The sequence below is a fragment of the Phalaenopsis equestris genome, unplaced genomic scaffold (assembly GCF_001263595.1).
Source record: "Phalaenopsis equestris unplaced genomic scaffold, ASM126359v1 Scaffold000326, whole genome shotgun sequence".
Taxonomy (NCBI): Eukaryota; Viridiplantae; Streptophyta; class Magnoliopsida; order Asparagales; family Orchidaceae; genus Phalaenopsis; species Phalaenopsis equestris.
In genome coordinates this window covers 714,407-728,464 of record NW_018164768.1, presented here as the reverse complement: position 1 = coordinate 728,464, position 14,058 = coordinate 714,407, and the positions used below count along the sequence as shown (strand labels likewise).

At 33.8% G+C, this 14,058-nt stretch overlaps 1 protein-coding gene across 2 annotated transcripts in view; it reads left to right on the top strand.

Annotated features, from left to right (window-relative positions):
• The first annotated feature begins 10,882 nt into the window (after positions 1 to 10,882).
• Positions 10,883 to 14,058, top strand: part of LOC110025700 (ABC transporter G family member 35-like) — a 13,343-nt gene continuing 10,167 nt past the window's right edge. For both annotated transcript variants that reach the window (XM_020726317.1, XM_020726316.1), the window contains exons 1-7: positions 10,883 to 11,306; positions 12,023 to 12,143; positions 12,647 to 12,820; positions 13,013 to 13,172; positions 13,257 to 13,333; positions 13,408 to 13,461; positions 13,581 to 13,671. In XM_020726317.1, coding sequence (XP_020581976.1) covers positions 10,984 to 11,306; positions 12,023 to 12,143; positions 12,647 to 12,820; positions 13,013 to 13,172; positions 13,257 to 13,333; positions 13,408 to 13,461; positions 13,581 to 13,671 — 1,000 coding nt within the window. In that variant the 5' untranslated portion in view covers positions 10,883 to 10,983. The remainder of the gene's footprint in view (positions 11,307 to 12,022; positions 12,144 to 12,646; positions 12,821 to 13,012; positions 13,173 to 13,256; positions 13,334 to 13,407; positions 13,462 to 13,580; positions 13,672 to 14,058) is intronic.

Sequence of the window (14,058 nt, the reverse complement as noted above, 5' to 3'; positions counted from 1 at the left end):
TATATGAAAAATCAATAAAAAATTATATTTTGTTAATTTTATGGCCAAATTGAGTCGTCACTAAAAAAATTGTTTGGTTTTACATTTGATAAAACAAAAGGAGTTGAATCATATTTGAGTTATGTTTGCTTTGATTGATAAGTACCTATTATATGTGAAGTTTCTTGATCCCATCTCTTTTTTATCCATGCTTCAACATATATATATATATATATTAAAAAAGTTAATCGGGGGCTACGATACGAGCTCACAACCAACCTCGTGTGTCTAACCACTCGTTCCCACACTTTAAGACAGATACATTCAGGTGGGCTCGAACTTGTGATTCTAGGGGACTTACGACTGACAACTTGTATGTCAACCAAAGAGTCACAACACATAGCAAGGTGGGTCGAGGGTGAAGAAAGATGAGGATAAATCTTGTTGGAAGACTGATTGATTGGATTTAGAGGAGCTGAATTGTGTGAAGGTGGGTGGGAGGAGAGTGAAGAAAGACGAGTTTGCCTTAATGTTTTCGGGTTGGAACAGAGCACCAGGAGAAAGATGGGAGGAAACAAAGGGATTTAAGGCAAAACAAAGGAAAAACAAGATAGATGTGTGCTCGCCATAAAGTTGACGGAAAGGTAATGATAGTCGACGGAAGGTAAGGTAAGAAGAGTCGTAGATGTGATAGTAGAGAAGAATTGAGTGGGATGTATGCGGTTAATTTAGGGTTTTAGATATGAAAAAAAAAAGAGAACAAATTCAATATGATTAATTCAAAATCAATTGGATAATTCTTATTTAAGATTAGGCTTGCTCTTAATCTCTTAGAAAAAGAGAACGAATTTGTCATTTTGTTTAAGTTTTGGATATGTTAGAACATGGTGTCTTCTAACATAAGAGCTTAATGGCTATATATAGATTTGACATCATGAAATAACAAAACAAAAAAAAAAAATATGAGCCATATAAATAATATAATAAGATTTTATGACTAAAACTTGTAAATGTGATTGCATTGTTAAGTATGCAGCAGCACCATCTTATAGAACAGATCTTCTTCAACTAAGATTGTAAAATAATAATAATAATAATAATAATAATAATAAATAAATAAATAATTGCAAGTAAATATGGTGATAAATACATGTAATTATTCTCCTTTTTTTTTGCGAACAGCTCGTGTTCGGCTCGTTAATTTTACGAGTCGAACACAAACACACTTTTTTTTTGTTCAAAAAATAAATGAGTTGAACATAAACAGTGATATTTGTAACAAACCAGACACAAGCTAAGTCTGGGCTCACTCATGTTTGGCTCGTTTACACCCCTACCAATATATGTGTATATTTTTTAGTTATTATGAAATTTAGACTATTTTATAAATAATTTTCTAAGAAAAATGAATGAAACACCTTGAAAGTTCATAAGCTAATATTTTAATCATTGATTTTTAGATTTTCTTGAGTAACCGTTTACACCCCTAATTATGAATGTTTGCTTTGAAATATTTTGATGTGATGTTTGACTAATAAGTATTCGTAATAATTTGATCAAAATAGTATGGAGATAAACTATAGCTTATATGTTCTAAGGCGTACCCTATACTTGTTACACACGCAAATTTATATACATAATTGATGAGTAGTATTTCGGACCAAACCGAGGCGAAACACGAACTAACAAATTTCTGTTCGTGTTCGGCTCTTTTATATCTCGAGCGCAAAAAAAAATATTTGTGTTCGGCTTGTTAACACGAGTTTCTTAATGAGCGAGACACGTCCTTAGGCACGACCATAATTAATGGCATACGACAATTATAGCCTTAAGCATATATCTAAGATGTTAAAACCACCACCACTCTGCAAGATAAACTCTCAGCAAGTAGGCTTTGCTTAACCTACTGTTCTCAATAAGTAAGGTTTAGCTGAACTTTCAGCAATTAAATTGCTGGTTGCATTTCCATTAAACTTAATTAAGCTTCATTAATTGTCGGGCGCCATTAAGATATTATGAAAGATCGGATACCAAAAATTTTAAATAGGAAAGCCTAACTATCGACAGAATATCTTCCTTGAAAATGAAAATAATTTATTTAATTATAATTTGTTATTAATTAGGGAAAACTTGCATATATACATAGGTTGTCAAAATGGTTCGTTGTTCGCGAACACCTTATGTTCGGCTTTTTGTTTGCGAACAGCTCGTGTTCGATTCGTTTCTTAAGTTAACGAGCCGAACACGAACAAAAATTTGTTCGTTCGTTTTCTGCTCGTTTTGGCTCAAAAATTTATTATATATAGTAGTATTTTTGAAAATTTTAATTGACTACAATGCTACAAAGATTTATAATCAATTAAAATTATTAATAAAAAAATTGAATAAAAATATATTAAATTATTTTTAAATGATGTTTTAATATGAACATTAAGATTTAAATTTCGTCCCAACCCTTAATACCCTACGGATGCAGGATTAGGGTTGTCAAAATGACTCTTTGTTCGCGAACGCGGATGCAGGATTAGGGTTGTCAAAATGACTATTTGTTCGCGAACTGCTTGTGTTCGGCTCGCTAAGCAAATAAACAGAACATTAACACACTTTTTGTGTTCTAAATATAAATGAACCGAACACGACCAATGATATTTTTAAACAAGCCAAACACGAGTTGAGCCTGGGCTCGCTAGTGTTCGGCTCGTTTACACCCCTAGCATACACATAATTCTAGCATATTTATATATCTAATCAATAGCATTTCATATTTATTCTTTTAACATTTCAAAGTGAAAAAAATTATGGATGAAATTATTTATTTAACTTTTAAAATTTAATCAATAGTAATGATTTTTAAACGATGCTAAAAATTTGAATTCCTGCACATTCAGAATTAATTTTTAAAAATTAATTTATTAATTTGAGTTAAAATTCAAAATTCAAATGTGAAATAAAATTACTAAATTATGAATTCCGAATTTACAAATATTAACATCTCAATTTAAGAAAAAAACCAAATGAAAAATGATATATTAACTTCAATAATATTTTTAAAAATCATTGTATTTAAATCTAACTGGAATATGCATACATAGCACCCAATTTTTATGCATTTACTTATCTCACGCCCATATTTTGATTTTGAATGTTTGAAAATGCCAACAGTAGCAGAGATCGGTTGGTTGTCTTATTCGGTCAGTCACTCAAACCGACCAACTGGCCACATCGTCGGATGAATCCTGCAACGAAAAGGTGCTAATGAAAACCAATAACTTGAAACCGTAGACCACTCTAGCCGACCGATTGACCACCTTGTCGGATGGATCTTACAATGAAAATGTGTCAATGAAAATATGTAACTCTCAGGAGCATTTATACTTTTAACTCTCAAGAGCATATTGACTTGTAACTTCACTTGTAACTCTCAGATATGTAATGACTTGTAACTCTCATGAACATAAAGATCTCTCACGAGCATAAAGACTTGTAACTCCCAGAGGCAATGATGTAATTTTATAGATACCCCTATAATCTACAAATAGAAAGATATTTTTTAAGTGATGGGAAAGAAGTCATTTGGGCTCTCAAGTTATTTAGACATCCCTCTCCTCTTCTTTTGTTATAGCTTCTTTCGATATATGAAATGGGTCTGTTGGCATAACTTTTGATGTCATATGTGTGAGATGTCCTATTGAATGTTGTGGGGCTGAGTTTTAGTCATTTGTAGTCTCCTATAATCCAAGACATATGTTAAGACCTCCCGATACGTGTCTCGAGCACAGAACCAAAATTGGTATCGATTCAACCCTACCTGGGAGAATTCATCGTTGGGTTATGATAATTCTGACAGGGCACATATCTAATCTCCATTTTAGTGTTTAAACAATAAGATCCATCTATACAGAGCCTCCTGTGCTCAAGGGCTATCACAGAACCCTCCTGCAAGAATTTCAGGAAAGATTAGGGTTTAGGGTGTTGCAACCCATGCTGTGATATGGGGCACCTGTTGGTGTTGAAGTCTTTGATGTATACTCCCATAAAAAAATGATTATATTTGAATTTATGGGATCATATTTTAATCATATTTAGTCTCTTATCGCTTAGGGCTAGCTAAATCCGTTCATCAGAATTTTTTCTCGAAAATTGGTCTTTTCTGGGACACCCGTTGGTGTTGAAGTCTTTGATGTAAACACCCATAAAAATGATTATCCTTTAATTTATGGGACCATAATTTAATCATATTTATTCTCCCATAGCTTACAGATCGCTAAAACCCTTCGTCAAAATTTCTACAAAAAACAGATGGGTTTTTAGGCTAGAGCGGCGCCTAGGCTCATTGGTGCAAGTCTGAGTGTCTAGGCGCCCAGAACAGTCCCCCACGGGTCCAAAACTGAGAGCCTGGAAAGTAGGCTCCGGTCCCGGGTGCCTAGAGCAGCCCCTAGAGTCTCGAAACTGAAAGGATGGACAATAGGCGCTAGGGCCCGGTGCCCAGACTTAGTGCCTAAGCAGCCCGGGAGCTGACAGGTTTAGATTTTTTTTTACTGTTTTAACTAATTTGACCCACTAAAAGCCAAATTTGAGCTTGGTGGCATCCCTGGGGGGGGTAATGGAGGGTGTAATGAAAGTGCTTAACCTCTTGCCATAATTATGGACCAATCACATGCCTAAGGAAGAGGTCATTTTGGGCTATTTGGATTTTGCAAAGTGAGAAAAGTTTTGTAGCTAGCTCACTTTGCAAAATCATGATATGTTGAATGCGAAAAACTTTATAGCTAGTTCATTCTACAACATTGTGAAGAGTTTCCTTTTTAGAAATTCAAAAGTGAAGATCTTCACACGTCTTGCCAAAGCAGGAGGCAAATCAACGATTCCCTTCTAGCGTGACTTAATTTAACGACTCTCATATGGGGCAAGAGAATCAGCAACTCCTCTCTAGAACGAGCGAATCAACAACTTTTCTCCGATGCAAGCTAGTCAACTATAGCTTAAAATAGACATAAAATAGAATAGAAATTTGATCAAAATAGTATGGAGATAAACTATAGCTTAGTTAAGACCACATCAAAATTAATTCTCTTTCAAAGTTTTTTGAATGTATATATAAATAATAGGAAGAGCGCCGCGTATCCCGACCCGTTGGTTGGCATCTACGGTATAAGACCCCTCAGCTCAGTGATTTGAATCCCCTCTGGTGCAGCTGGCCATAAGGAGGTGATACCCGAATTGTTAGGCACGTTAGGAGTGGTTGGAGGCTCGTATAATAGCCTCTGGCCATTCCCTTAAGAAAAAAAAGAAAGAGAAGTGTCTCTTGTATATACTATTATTTTTTATAGGGATAATTATACACACTAAATATTATATAAAGTTTATAAGAATTGAAGATAATCAATAGAATCATTGGACTGGCAATGGGAATGTACACCTTAGTTATTTAGTATACTAAAGTAGCCTAGGTGAGCTGAAGAAATTTAAAAAACAAATACAGTGTGAATGAATGATTGATGCATGTGTTTATATATGTATATATAATGCCATCTAAACCGAGCTAAATCGATATCATTGATCAAGATGAGCAATGAACCAAGTTTAAATCGAAGTCAAACAGAAGATTTTACATACTACTCAATTCCTATGTATTTATATGTTCTAAGGCATGCACTTTACCTGTTACACATACAAATTTATATACATAATGGATGAGTAGTTTTTCGGGCCAAAACAAGCCAAAACACTAACGAACAAATCTCTGTTTGTGTTCGACTTGTTTATATCTCGAGCACAAAAAAAAATGTTCGTGTTCAGCTTGTTATCTTAGAGAACGAATCGAACACAAACTTCTTCATGAGCCGAATACGTCCCAAGGCACGGCCTCAATTAATGACATCCGACAATTATGGCCTTAAAGCATATATCTAAGATGTTAAAACCACCACCACTCTGCAAGATAAACTCTCAGCAAGTAGGCTATGCTTGACCTACTGTTCTCAATAAGTAAGGTTTAGCTGAACTTTCAGCAATTATATCGCTGGTTGCATTTGCTTAAATTTAATTAAGCTTCGTTAATTGTCGGACGCCATTAAGATATTATGAAAGGTCGGATACCGAAAATTATAAATGGGAAAGCCTGACTACCGACCTAATATCTTTCTTGAAAATGGAAATAATTTATTTAATTATAATTTGCTATTAATGAGGGAAAACTTACATATAAACATAGGCTGCAAAACGTCTCGTTGTTCGCGAACAGCTGTGTTTGGCTCGTTGCTTGCGAACAGCTCGTGTTCGATTCATTTCTTAAGTTAACGAGCCGAACACAAACATTTTTTTTTGTTCTTGATATGTATATGAGTCGAACATTTCATTTGGTTTTATGGTACATTTGCTTTTAGAAGAATGTCATTTGGTTTATGTAATGTACCTGCTACATTTCAAAAATGTAATGTATGATGACTATTTTATTTAATTGAAAAAGGAATTAAAATTTTTATGGATGATTTTTCAGTTTTTGGAACTTCATTTGAATTATATTTAGAACATTTATCAAAAGTTTATATTTAGAACATTTATCAAAAAAAAATTCTTAAGCGTTGTGAAGAAAAAATTTAGTCCTCGCTTCAGTCGCGCCTCCATCGATGCCGCCAACCTCGCCGACTACATCCTAGTAGCCTTCCTTGGCAGTCGAAGCTCCCTTCATTGCCGAGGCCACAACCACGCCAAAATCGTGGAGGAAGACAAAGAAGGTAAATTTGGGTTACAATCTTACTCTAAATCTGTTAGGATGTGCAAATATTTTGATTCATGGGTATAGATGAGTGTGAATCTTTGTGCCTTGAAAGTCTAAATTATCATTAATTGATGGCATCCCTCTCATATGCATGAATGTTTATTCATATAGGTAAACAAGTGTGGATGTTTGTGATTTGAAATCAGTTGGAGGGCATGCTAATGACCTATTGTGGTCTCTTTCATCGTTGAGGGAAGATAGAGTTGAGCTTATGACATCACATTCTTCCACTCACTTTGTGTGATGTCTTGTGAGGTGAATCCGAGCAAGGTTTCAAACTTGTGACTCCAGGGGACTCACGACTGACAATGCATCTGTCAACCAAAGAGTCACGGCGCAAGACAATGTGGGTGGGAGGAGGGTGAAGAAAGACAAGTATAAATCTTGTTGAAAGACGGATTGATTGGATTTAGAGGAGCTAAATCGTGTGAAGGTGTTTGGGAGGAGGGTGTAGAAAGACAAGCTTGCCTCAATGGTTCGTTTCGGGTGGGAATAGAGCACTAGGAGAAAGATGGGAGGAAACAAAGGGATTTAAGGCAAAACAAAGGTAAAACATGAAAGATGAGATTTTCAGGGGTCATTGTACGTTCCGCTTTGTGTGCTCGCCATAAAGTTGATGGAAGATAAGATAAGAAGAGTTGTAGATATGATAGTACAGAAAGATTGGTGGGATGTATGTAGTTAATTTAGGGTTTTAGATATGAAAAAAGGAGAACAAATTCAATATGATTAGTTCAAAATCAATTGGATAATTCTTATTCAAGTTTAGACATACTCTTAGTCTCTTACAAAAAGAGACAAATTTGTCACTTTAAGTTTTGAATATGTTGAAACATGGTGTCTTATAACATAAAAGCTTAATGGCTATTTATAGATTTAAGATCATGAAATAAAATAAAAAAAATTATGAGTCATAGAAACAATATAATAAGATTCCATGACTAAAACTTGTAAATGTGATTGCATTGTTAAGTATGCAGCAGCACCATCCTAAAGAACAGGTCTTCTTTAACTCAGGTTGTAAAAAATAAATAAATAAATAAATAAATAATAATTGCAAGTAAAGATGGTGATAAATGCATGCAATTATTCGACTTCTTTTTTATTTACAACACATGCATAAAATAAAAGAAAATTTGCATGAAATTTGTAGTATTTCATGCAATACTTGTGGAGTAATTTCTTTCATTCCTTAGCAACTTTCAAGAGAAATACTTGATCTACTTAAAAAAATACTTTCCTCTCCAAAAAATAAATAAATAAATAAAATAATTGCAAATATGAAATTGCATTTTTAGATTAATAATAGATGAACTTTGACTTAGTAACCCCCCAAGAATAGAAAATACGTTCCTCTCCAAAAAAAATAAAAATAAATAAAATAATTACAAATATGAAATTGCATTTTTAGAGTAATAATAGATGAACTTTGACTTAGTGACCCCCCAAGAATAATTTCATATAATGTTATTTTGACCCCCAATTAATGAACTAAAGTTAACTCAAAGTCCCATGATAGATCACATTTCGTGCAATTATGGGGTCCTAAGAGGATAAAATAAAGATGATAGAAAAAAACAAGGAAGTTTTGAGACTTAGTAAGTAGTCAATAAATTGAAGATTGAAAATTTTATGACCCAAGCCATGGGCTTGGTTTCCATACAAATGGAATATTTGGTGATTTTTCAAGGTTATGAATGTTTACTTTGAAATATTTTGATGTGATGTTTGACTAATAAGTATTCGTAATAATTTGATCAAAATAGTATGGAGATAAACTATAGCTTATATGTTCTAAGGTGTACAGTATACTTGTTACACATGTAATTGTATATATATAATTGATGAGCAGTATTTCGAGCCAAAATGAACTGGAACATTAACGAACAAATCTATGTTCGTGTTCAGCTCGTTTATATATCGAACGCAAAAAAAATTGTTTATGTTCGGCTTATTAAATTAGAGAGCAAATGGAACACAGGCTTCTTAATGAGCCGGACACGTCCCTAGGCACGACCATAATTAATGGCATCCAACAATTATAGCCTTAAGCATACATAAATAACTCAAAGTCCCTAGTAACATAATGATAGATCACATTTCGTGCAATAATGGGGTCCTAAGAGGATAAAATAAAGATGGTAGAAAAAAAGAAGGAAATTTTGAGACTTAGTAAGTAGTCAATAAATTGAAGATTGAAAATTTTATGACTCAAGCCATGGGCTTGGTTTCCATACAAATGGAATATTTAGTGATTTTTCAAGGTTATGAATGTTTACTTTGAAATATTTTGATGTGATGTTTGACTAATAAGTATTCGTAATAATTTGATCAAAATAGTATGGAGATAAACTATAGCTTATATGTTCTGAGGTGTACAGTATACTTGTTACACATGTAATTGTATATATATAATTGATGAGCAGTATTTCGAGCCAAAATGAACTGGAACATTAACGAACAAATCTATGTTCGTGTTCAGCTCGTTTATATAGCGAGCGCTAAAAGAAGTGTTTGTGTTTGGCTTATTAAACTAGAGAACGAATTGAAAATAATTAAGGTTTAGCTGAACCTTCAGGAATTAAATTGCTTGTTGCATTTGCGTTAAGGTTAATTAAGCTTCGTTAATTGTCGTACACCATTAAGATATTATGAAAGGTTGGATACCGAAAGCCTAACAACTGACAGAATATCTTCCTTGAAAATGGAAATAATTTATTTTATTATAATTTACTATTAATTAGAGAAAATTTACATAGATAAGTAGGCTGTCAATACGGCTCGTTGTTCGCGAACAGCTCGTGTTCGATTCATTTTAAGTGGGAAAACCTAACTACCAACAGAATATCTTCCTTAAAAATGGAAATAATTTATTTAATTATAATTTGCTATTAATTAGTGTACAGTATACTTGTTACACATGTAATTGTATATATATAATTGATGAGCAGTATTTCGAGCCAAATAGGGAAAACTCGCATATATACATAGGTTGTCAAAACGGCTCAGTGTTCGCAAACAACTCATGTTCTGCTTGTTGCGAACAGCTCGTGTTCAATTCGTTTCTTAAGTTAACGAGCCGAACACAAACATTTTTTTGTGCTCGACAAGTATACGAGCCGAACACGAAGAAAGAGTTGTTCTTTCGTTTTCTGCTCGTTTTGGCTCGAAAATTTATTATATATAGTAGTATTATAAAAAAAAAATTATTTGACTAAAAGGCTACAAAGATTTATAATCAATTAAAATTATTAATTAAGAAATTTTAATGAAAATATATTAAATTATATTTAACAATATGAATAGTAAGAATTAAATCTTGCCCCAACCCTTAACATCTTGCGGTTGCGTGATTAGGGCTGTCAAAATGACTCTTTGTTCGTGAACAACTCCGCGAACAGCTCGTGTTCGGCTCGCTAAGTAAATGAGTATACGAGCCAAATTAACACAAACAAACGTTTTTGTGCTCAAAATATAAATGAACCGAACACGAATAATGATATTTTTTAACGAGCCGAACACGAGTTGAGTCTAGGCTCGCTATTGTTTATAACACTTGAATATGATAAAATTATGTATGAAATTATATATAACACTTAAATCAATGTGTAGTGTAATTTTTGAATAAAAAAATTATTTTAAAAATTGATAATTACTAACACGTATTTTCCTATCCCCAAACAGACGCCGCCATCAATAATGAAAAATTATTCCATACGGCATGCGGTGTCCGATCCTGACCGTAAATCAGGTGATCTACGGTCAGGATATACTTCGGTGGACCCCACCTAATTTTTTTTAAATGAAATATATCCTGACCGTAGATCACCGTGATCTACCATCAGGATCGGACACCGCATGCACAGATACATGCGGTGTCTGTATACAATAATTTCTCCATCAATAACAGCCAGAAGACCCTGAGAGATTCTATCAAACCAATTATTCAGTTTAAGAAAATTATCATTTTTTTTATCTGTAATTAATTTAAAAATAATTAAACATAATTTTAATTAGAAAAACAACCCTATTTTGTCATGTTTAGCCCCCAGCTCTCACCCAACCACTGACACGATAAATACAAGCAGAAGACAATGCTCTTCAGCACGGATTTAAGCGCTCCTCACTCCTCTCTCGTTCTTCTTCTTCTTCTTCTTCTTCTTCTGGTTCACAGAAGAAGGAAACCACACAGCTTCATATAATTCATAAAATCTGAAGATAAAATGGAAGAAATATATTCGTCGAGAAGCATGAGCAGATCAAAATCAGCATGGCGAGGAGCAGATGATCAAATTTTCTCGAGATCTATTGATGTGAGAAATGAGGTGGAGGATGAGGAGGCTCTGATTTGGGCTGCGCTGGAGAAGCTCCCTACTTATAACAGAGTCAGGAAGGGAGTTATGGCCATGGCGGAAGGAGAACTCAAGGAGGTAGATATAAGGACCCTGGACTTACAGGAGAGAAGAAACCTGCTTGAGAGATTGGTTAAAGTTGCAGAAGAAGACCATGAGAGGTTTCTGCTCAAGCTCAAGAATCGCATTGATAGGTCAGAATAGTTTTTTTTTTAATTATTTTTTATTTATTTACTCTATGAAAATTTATTCCTAATTTTCTTCTGGTAGTTTTATTTAAAGGTATAAAAGAGTCTAGCTTGAGTGAGCCCTGTCCTATTATTTATCGAGTGCAAAAATTAATTTATGTTCGAGTCGTTTGCTTGAGGAGTCGAACATGAGTTATTCGCAAACAACTAGATGTTTTGAAATTGGGGTGAAGATTTAAATCTTATTATTTATATTAATATTCATTTAAATAGAATTTAATATATTTTTATTCTATTTTTCTAATTAATAATTGTATTTGATTATAAATCTTTATAGTGTTGTTGTCAATTAAATTATTTAGAAATAATACTCATCAGTTATACACAAACACATATACATATAGTCAGACAAACATAAATTAATTATTTCGAGTCAAAACAAGCCGAACGCAAACAAACAAATCTTTATTCGTTTTTCGGCTCATTTGTTTAGCGAACGAATCAAACACAAACTACTTAACTAGCCGAACAACAAACAAACTATCTGTAAAAATCTAAATTTACAGTGTTCAAACTGCTCCTGCATGTATTTTTGGGGATTTCACTGTAATTATTTTTCCTATTTCAGACAACAAAACTATACAAATAAAATCATAGTGAAATCTGCAATGTTTCATGTGCTATATATGTAAACAACCTCGCTAACAATATAATATTTACAGAGTTGGACTTGATTTTCCGACCATCGAGATGAGATTTGAGAACCTGAATATTGAAGCAGAAGCTTCCGTGGGTAGCAGAAGCTTGCCTTCTTTCTACAATGCAATTATGAACAAATTGGAGGTATCTATGAATTGAGGACCACTGTTTTTTAGCCTTTTAGTTTTTTGAAGTTTTAATACATAGTTTTGATGGGAGTAAAGTAACAATATAGTCCCCTGACTATTTACATAAGGTCATTTTAGTCCTACGTTTTTCTCCGCTCATTCAATATGAGCTAAATTAGTGCCCAAATAGAATTATTTTAGTTTGCATTTAAAATATCTGACGACTAAGAGTCTGTTTGGGGCAGCTTATGTTTATCCACATAAGCCGCTTATCTAGAAATGCGGACCGCGGGATTCGACCTGCGTTCCGCGTTTAGTGTAAAAAACTAACTGCGGATAAGTTGTTCAAACGTCAGTTTTCAAAACGTCATCGCAACAGATAACCTGCCCTAAACGGAGCCTAAATTAACACTTTTATAGACTTTGGGACTAAAACAGCCCTCTACAAAGAGTCAAAGATCCTTGTTGACAAACTTTTTGATAGAGAATTCTGAGTTTTATCATGGCTAATTGATGCAGGCCATTGCCAATTATTTGCACATACTTCCAAACAAGAAGAGGCCATTCACCATCCTTCATAATCTTAGTGGAATCATTAAGGCCCATAGGATGACTTTGCTGCTTGGTCCTCCAGGTTCAGGGAAGACAACAGTATTACTAGCTCTTGCTGGAAAGCTAAGTTCTGATCTCAAGGTATTCTACTTTAAATTGTGTTTTGGACATTACGTTAACATACTATATGGCTTTTTTTTGCTTGATAAATTTTACTAGTTGTAATTTTGTAATTTTCAATGGTATTTAAAATTTATGAATATGATTTTGGGCCCACCAACTTACCCGGTTTTAAACAGCTGAAATTCACATACTTCTTCAAAAATAATGCAGGTTTCTGGTAAAGTTACCTATAACGGTCATGGAATGGATGAATTCGTTCCACAACGTACAGCAGCCTATATAAGTCAGCATGATCTCCACATGGGAGAGATGACAGTGAGAGAAACTCTAATGTTTTCTGCAAGATGCCAAGGAGTTGGATGTCGATATGGTAATTTCTACATTAATCAGTTCTTAAGGGATGAATAATCATGAAATAAATTGTTGATTGTTCATTTTTATGGCCAAATTACAGATATGCTAACTGAACTTTCAAGAAGAGAAAAGGCAGCAAATATCAAACCTGATCCTGATATTGATGTCTTCATGAAGGTCAGATAGTTAATTTTATATTTGCAAATATAAAGTTAACAAGAGCTTAAATATAAACTCTTTAACTCTTACAGGCAACATCAATAGAAGGAAAGAAAACTGGAGTAATCACTGATTACATAATGAAGGTAGCTAAAATTATTTGACATACATAGAGAGATTTGATTATTTTTTGCAGAAACAAATCAAAATTACATGAAAAAAGTATTCAAGTTAGCCTTCCAATGTTACTGTATTTTGATAACAGATCCTGGGATTGGATATTTGTGCCGATACAATGATAGGAGATGAAATGATAAGAGGTATTTCTGGAGGACAGAAAAGGCGTGTCACCACAGGTAAAACATCAAATTTTATCAACTCTTGATGCAGAAGTTATGAGGAAAAATGGTTAGCGAAATTTACATACGTAGAACACAATTCTTCAATATATAGATATATATATGTGTCACGTTCCCCTACTCTATGGTTGGCATCTGTAAAGCCAGTTCTAAGTCCCTTGGGGTCAGGGGCTCGTATCATAGCCTCCGACCAACCTGGTAAGTTGGTGGGCCCAACATCATATGTGCGGCTAAGTCGAGTGGTTAGATACAAGAGGTTGGTTAAGGGCTCGTATCATAGCCTCCGTCCAATCTTTTTAATATATATATATATATATCACTTTTTAAAATTAAAATAGTGGTATTTTTTATGTGATATGAAAGATTCGGATGGTGAATAAATGG